This window comes from Schistocerca gregaria, chromosome 4, assembly GCF_023897955.1.
Source record: "Schistocerca gregaria isolate iqSchGreg1 chromosome 4, iqSchGreg1.2, whole genome shotgun sequence".
Lineage (NCBI taxonomy): Eukaryota > Metazoa > Arthropoda > Insecta > Orthoptera > Acrididae > Schistocerca > Schistocerca gregaria.
This window is the reverse complement of record NC_064923.1, coordinates 75,544,589-75,552,556: the sequence shown is the minus strand read 5'-3', so window position 1 is coordinate 75,552,556 and position 7,968 is coordinate 75,544,589. Positions and strand designations below refer to the sequence as shown.

Here is a 7,968-nt window from a genome sequence, read left to right as displayed (position 1 = left end):
TCGGATAGGTACGGACGACTTCCAGATGTAATGTAGGTGCAGCCTAATTTATAGTCTATTGATTTAATTATTTACTTTCATTTGATCAACTCACTGACAGTCATACCACAGGTCAAGCATTAGATTTTTTTGGACAGAAGTAGTGGAACAAACACATTTGTTTCAGGAACCACAGAGAAAAATATTCACGAAGGACTATGGCTGTGATGTCACAGAAAAGCACTCAAATTTGTTGTAAAGTGTAAAAGCACCTTATCTCTAAAGATTTAGCAATATAATTGAGATAATTATCCAAAAGACCATTCACTCGCACCAGAAACAACAAAATCATCACTTAGTCTCTCATGAACATGGAGAGAAGTGAGGTTGTAACACATGATTAAGGTATTAAACAGTAATATAGTACATACTGAAACTGAAGGCATTAGGGTCACTTTCTCATCAAGAGATAAATAACTTTCAAAATTTCTAAACAGTATCACAAAGTAAACATTACCTAAAAGACTGACTTTTGTAAATTTTATCCCTGACAGCAATGCTAATAGTTCAATATGCATATGCACACCTCCAAATGAAAGTAGGTTGGTTCAGAACAAAATAAAAATTTCAAGAGCCCTAATTTTATACATGGAATTTGCTTTCTCAGGAACGAACATACACATTTTAAATGCAGAAAAAATTAGAATTTTCTGACTCCGTTACTGTTAACTGATACATTTAGCACATAATACGTATTATTTTCAATCTATCCAAAAGACATGTGTCAGTGGAAATTATGTACTCTTTTATAAGGTAAGAATAGGATGCCTGAGGTTGGCTGCAGGCCAGTAAACATGTCACATTAGTTAAGACTAACAAATAGAAAACTGTGTTTCATGTGATTACTACTGACCACCACAGATATAATAGAAACTTACATTTTCAGAATTGAGAAATTCAAGTTAAATACAGGAGCTGGATAGTATGATGCGAACACTCACTCACTGAAGCAACAACCTGGACAAAATAATATGAACACCCACTTATGATAGTAAAGACCTAATGTTGGCATCCAAATTGTTTCAGTTCATACTGCAAATTGATGCATTTCAAACCTGAATGGTACTCAATATTATTTTATATTAAAGTGTCAAAGAAACTGTTCCAGTTACTTAAGATGTACTGGAGCCTGATAATTGGTCTTTCGTGTTTTTCAACACAGACTTCAGCTGGAACTTGTAGAAATCAAGGAAGCAATTTATTATCTCATCAAGCAAATCATTGACATTTACAGTTATGAGTGTGTATCATTGTCTGGAATGATGTTATTGCCTTCTGGCATAATGTCTGTGGATTCATATTACTCTTACCTAAAATAGTTCATAGATTATAGCATGGAAGTTTTTTTCCCCCCCTCCTTTCAGTGTAACAAGAAGACACCAAATCCCCACCATGTGCTCCTGTTTGAAGAAGAACGATTGTCTTTTGCATTTTCTCTGGTTTTCTACATAAGCATAGACATTCTGTGGTAAAAGCCAATGTAAAAGTTGAGATTGCCAAATAATATTATCTGTTTCTACTTGTCAGTAGTCCTAACTTTATGCTGCTTGCACCATTAAAGCTTTTTTTTTAATTTGCTTGGGTACAAGAAGTTTAGCAACAACATCCCCCCCCCCCCCCCCCAAGTGTTTTGTTTATATAATTGTCACAATATTTAAAGGACCAGATTAGTTTGTGTTCTTCCATGATAATTTAGCTTTGTGATCTGTCTCCTCACTATGCCCTCACAGCTTTTCTTACTTTTTAGGTACCTTCTTTTATTTCTATTTGCAACTAAATTTATTTCTAATCTTATTCATCGTGCATTTATGGATTACTGGAGCTTAATTTATCAGATTCTATAATTTGAATTCCAACTGTTAGACTACTCATATTTCAAACCTTCCTCTTCACCTTCTCTCTTGCGTAATGCCACAGAATCGAGCAATTTTTCCTTCCAACATACCTGTATGTCATATTTCCTTTACCTATTCCAACCTGGCAAGCAACAGATGAAGTGCGATTGGCTTTAAACACACACATGTGCGACCTCCCAACTCCCTCCCAACACACACATAAAATAAAACAAAAATTTCAAAGAGAATCTGATGGCTTGGGTTTAATTTAATTAAATTGGTTTTCAAATAACACAAGATAACAGTTCAAATAAATTTAATATCAATAATCCTCCATCACATTCATATGCAACAGCAGGTTCCTACATTGTAGAACACTGCCTTATTGCTACAACCATGCATAATAAAACTCAGTATAAATAACAAAAAATCTTTCAAATCCCTAACAATTTTACAAGTCGTCACAATATTAGTTAAAAAACTTACTAGTCTCAAAACGTAAGTTCAGTCTCAAATATTTAGGAATGAGAGAGAGGCAGCACTATGCAAACTGCACTAATTACATGCCTGAACTGAAAGTCATTTTCAAAAATTACTTTCACATACAAAAAAATCAAAAATTAATGTAGTGGACCAACTTTTTAAAATTTTACAGTATAAATACAGACTGTCACCATTTTCTCAAATGGTGACACAGTAAGCTCAAATGATACCACACACAATGTGTCCATAAGTATCAAGAAAGTACAAAACAACAATAAATTTACAGCATGTAATTTTTATGGAAATGTTTATTAGTTGGTGAATTCACAGACTTTTTACTGGTCCCCCCTTAGCCAAAAACTATTTTGGTAAGTGATACATTTGACATGGTTTCATGTGAGGCACTAGACATTTGGTTATAACATGTCAATGTGTTTTGGACAGTGTTTGAACTTTCTGATACACCCAATCATATGTCCGCAAAGCGTAGATTTGTGTTGTATTTAGTGCTTCCAATGAATATTTCTGGATATTCTCTGGAGACAAGGAACCACTGTAAAAGATGAAACTAATTTATTCAAAAACAGACTAAAAATGTACTGTGTCGCTATAAATAAATGAACAACACATCTATACAATGATATAATTAAAATTACAGAATTACTGAAGTCTAATTTTGCCACAGAGTATTGATTGTAACAACACATACTAGGTCAACATACCTCTGTGTGTGTGTGTGTGTGTGTGTGTGTGTGTGTGTGTTTGTTTGTTTTTCAGAGAGAGAACAAAGAAGAAAGAGTATCCTTACGTGAAAACTGTATTTCTTAGCCATTCCAAGGCTACACTGACATATTCCAGTGAGCAGTTCCACATTGCTATTGTGTAATACACTGTCATGTTCCACATGTGGATGGAATGCTCTTTTAGTTTTTCCAACAGACCCGGTGCATAATGGTTCACCTGTATAACAAAGTCTCTTGCTACAAAAAATGCAAAATTTAAATATAGCACATCATCAATAATGCCAAAACAAACACTAATAAGGAGTTAATGCAGCAGCTTTTATATGGTCTACAGAATTCAGAAATCAGCTGTAAGAGCAAACCCAACTGTGTTTGAGTTTGTATGACTAGCCACTTAACAGCAAAGTCATCAGACCCACTTCTCAACTGTTTTGACAGGATGTAACTTAAAAAAAAATTTAAGACAACATACTAAGAAATAATATCCCCAAATGAAGCATGATTCACTCTTTCACATACTTACCCACACCCAAGCAAAATCACATACCACACACCAAGCACTATACCATAATTGTATAAAACCTACTGTTAAAAATACAAATAAAATAATAATAATAATAAACAAAACAAGATTCCCAGGATCCATGTATGCTGTTTTCACTTTTTGCCTAGTGAATTTTTCTAGATCTCTGACAACACACAATGTTCCCACATGCAAAATGTAGTTGGTGCACTCCTCAGCATTTATTTGAATTAAGATCATCGTACGGGCTATAATAAGGTGCTTATCACACTGATTATAGCATTCTTCAATTATTTACAAGCTATGGGGCATAACCTGCATACAATGTATCAAAACTTTGCAGTAGGGATAGCCAACAATTCTACGCATGCGCAGTGCTCTTGCACATGTGCAGAGCTCTCTTTTCGGCCATACACTTCGCTCACAACCACACAATACTGAGCAGGAAGATGATGGAACTGTGAATGCACATCATTTTATATGTCAGGGTAGTCGCACAAGGAACACTGAATGGCTTGCCTGCAGCTGGTTTCACATTTCTCAACAACATAGATCAAATACAAAACAAATTTTCACTGTTCTTTATTTGTGGCACATTGATGGTGGTGGTGGTTAGTGTTTAACGTCCCGTCGACAACTAGGTCATTAGAGACGGAACGCAAGCTCGGGTTAGGGAAGGATTGGGAAGGAAATCGGCCGTGCCCTTTCAAAGGAACCATCCCGGCATTTGCCTGAAACGATTTAGGGAAATCACGGAAAACCTAAATCAGGATGGCCGGAGACGGGATTGAACCGTCGTCCTCCCGAATGCGAGTCCCGTGTGCTAACCACTGCGCCACCTCGCTCTGGGCACATTGAAGTCACTATTAAATTTTTATCTGGTACAACCTGTAAGCATATGGAGAGAAGCAAACAATTTTGCAATTTTCATCTGTCAGGTTGCCAAGTAATAGGGACTTATTTAGGTTCAAACCCAAAAAACCCTTTCATGCACATATATTGATCAAAATATTGTACTATGTTTGCAACCTCATTACGGAGACATAAAAACTATTCCTGAGGAGAATAACACAGAACTCCTGGACATTTTTAATGTACAAGAATTTGTATTTTGAATGAGAGTTACATTGCAGATTGATCAGTTATGTTTGCATATGCACAGAGTGCTGCCAATTGAAATGGCAAACAGTATCAAGAACAGTTCAAAAACAGATGTAAGATTGGCAACGTCCTCAAAAGCCCACAAAACTATCCTTATAATTTTTTCAATGCCACAATAAATTCTTCAAAATTAGCGTTTTCTTAAACACCAGGAGCTCACGGAAATTGATGTTGTTTTCTGTCAGAATTTGTCCCTTCCGCAATGTGATTTTTGTTTTAACTGCATCTTCATCAAATCAAAAATAAGTTGTTTCTTAGCTCTCAATGTCTTACGGTGGACAGTGAGCAGTCAACTCCACTGAAAATACAAGGTTTGCAATCCATTCTGAATGTTATAATTTTTTCCTGCTTTGCTTTTTCCTTCATAAATTCAACAATTGCAAGTTTTAACGTGAAAAATAGTTCCAGGCATGCCCCTTTGTTTAACTGACAGACATTACTTTGCAGTAATATTATGTATAAAGGAGACACACCCTTTGTTTAATTCCATCTAAAACTGTTGTGGCTGATAGTGAAGAAATGTGTGAAATTTCAGAGATTTTACTATTTCTACCACCAATTTCCTCACATGCCCCATGCCTGCAAATTGAGCACAAAGTGCATCCTGAAGTACAGTTCAATGAATCCCATGCAAATCATCTGTCAATCGTTTTAATTTTTTGCCATTTCATCATCAACTAAACCTCAACATTCTTTCTGCATGGTGTAGTAATGTTCCATAGCAAATCTACAGTACCCATCAATTATGTGACTGCATGATAGTTATTGAGAATTATTCTTCTTCTCCATCACTCAGATTCATTTTTAAAGGCTTATGATGACAGATCGCTAGACGTCCTCTTTTTGTGCAAACATCTACTGGAATAGTTATCTTCCATTATATCATGAACAAATAATGAAGAATAAAAGGTGCTGACAACACAATTATGCCAAACTGAAGAATGTCATGACAACTGAAAAAATGTTGCACTGCACAGCTAAATGTAATGTTGCACTGCAGCAAGTACTTCCAAGAAGGACCGCCGAGCAAAGCCGAGACATACTAAGCCTCGGCCTGTATGCATGCAGTACATTGTGTACAATGTGCACTTTTGCACAACCTGGCTGACCCTGCTTTACTTAGTCAAGGCAGCAGTTAATCCTGGTTATCATCATGTTCTGCACACAGCTGAGCATAAGTTTCTGCCTCCCCATCCATTAATGTTCAAACACGATTGATTGCTGAATTCCACTTTAAATCTTTGTGCTATCTTTGACTGCTATTCATGTCTTTGCCCTTTAGACCCAAAAATTTCTCCAGAGATGGTCAGCAACCTCTTTTAGCACAAAGAGGCTCAAAAATATCTTGACCACAGGCTTACCACTTTCTTACAAATGACAATAGTATGGAGTTATCAAATAATATCAGAGAAAATTTGTGAGTCCAGAGCTTTGTTGGGTGGGAAATGCTATGCAGGGAAACATTAAATGGTTCATGTACTTTTACTGCAGCTGTTTGAATATCTGTTATGTAAGTGTCTGCGGAGGGAGGGGAAGGATAGGGGGTAGGACTCCTCTATATTCACACAGATTAATTATGAGACAGAAGTCACATTCCAAATATACATCTTTATGTTTTCATGGTGCGGTGACTGACCCATTAAATTTTGGGTACACAGTCACATAAACTTTGTAACAGTACAAATAGTTCCGAAAGCTAGGTAATGTGTCGCTTTTATTTTTATGTGTGTCTGTCGGTAGTACTATACGATATTATGCAAAGGATAAATTGCTACTCAGCATGTAGTGGAGATATTGAGTTATAGGCAGGCACAACAAAAAGACTGCTAAATGAGTAAGCTTTCATCCAAAAGGCCTTCTTTTGAAAAGACAACATACACAGGCAAATACAATTCAAACATAGATGATCACTCTCTCTGACCTCTGAGGCCCGGATGCGAACAACTGCACTCGAAGGCGGAAGCAGTCCGGGTTGTGGGGGTGAGGAGGAAGCTGTGACAGGGAGGGAGAGGGATAGCAGGGTAGGGGTAGAGGATTGTGAAGTGTTGTTTATGGGAGCATACAGGAAAAGGTGGGAAGGGTACAGCAGCTAGGTGCTGTAGAGAGGTTAGACAGAGGGTGGAGAGGAGGAGGGGATGTAATAGGAGGTAAGTGTGAAGAAGACACTTAAGTGGAGAACACTGTGTTGGTCAGTGTGCTCAACAACTGTATGGTCCAGCTGTTTCTTGGCCACAGTTTGTTGGTGGCCATTCATGCGGATAGACAGCTTGATGGTTCACACGCCCACGTCGAATGCAGCACAGTGCTTGCAGCTTAGCTTGTAGATCACAACTGTTTTCACATGTAGCCCTGCCTTTGATGGAATAGATGATGCTTGTGACAGAGCTAGAATAAGTGGTGGTGGGAGAATGTATGGGACACATCTTGCATATAGTCCTATTACAGGGATATGAGCCATGAGGCAAGGTGATGGAAGCAGGGTTTGAGTGGGGACAGATGAATATATTGCATAGGTTTGTGGGCAATGGAATATCACTGTGGGAGGGAGGGGAAGGATAGGGGGTAGGACTTCTCTATATCCAGAAGGTGGGATATGGGAGATGATCGGTGACTGGATTCAGAGGGTAATTTCAGTCTGTGAAGGCTGCAGCAATGTCTTTGGTATATTTGGAGAGGGACTGCTTGTCACTGCAGAAGCGACGGCCATATGTGGCTAGGCTGCAAGGGAGAGACTTCTTAGTATGGAATAGGTGGCAGCTGTAAAGTGGAAATATTGCTGGTAGTTGGCAGGTCTGATATTGATGGAGGTACTGATGTAGCAATCTTTGAGGTGGAGTCCAAAGTTAACAGCCTCATGGTCCCTACAATGGAAACACTTTTTTACCACCTATCTCATCAACAGCAGAGCTATCTCTGAAAGCAGTTGTGTGATCTACAAGCTAAGCTGCAACCACTGTGCTACACTCTACATGGGCATGAAACCAACAAGCTGTCTGTCCGTATGAATGGCCACTGACCCACTGTGGCCAAGAAACAACTGGACCACCCAATTGCTGAGCACACTGTCAACATAACATTCTCCAATTCAATGACTGCTTCCTACCGTTACCAACTTTTGTAAATTATACTGGGGGGAGCTCTCCCTGCAGTATATCCTACATTCCTGTAACCCCCCTGGGTTCAA

The 7,968-nt window shown here is 38.1% G+C and overlaps 1 protein-coding gene across 1 annotated transcript in view; it reads right to left on the bottom strand.

Moving 5' to 3' along the window:
- Positions 1–2,173: 2,173 nt before the first annotated feature.
- LOC126267601 (transmembrane protein 214-B) overlaps positions 2,174–7,968 on the bottom strand; it is a 138,828-nt gene continuing 133,033 nt past the window's right edge. Inside the window, exons 13-14 of the mRNA XM_049972903.1 lie at positions 3,166–3,317; positions 2,174–2,910 (exon numbers count right to left, since the gene is read on the bottom strand). Of these exons, the coding sequence (XP_049828860.1) occupies positions 2,784–2,910; positions 3,166–3,317 (279 nt within the window). The 3' untranslated portion in view covers positions 2,174–2,783. The remainder of the gene's footprint in view (positions 2,911–3,165; positions 3,318–7,968) is intronic.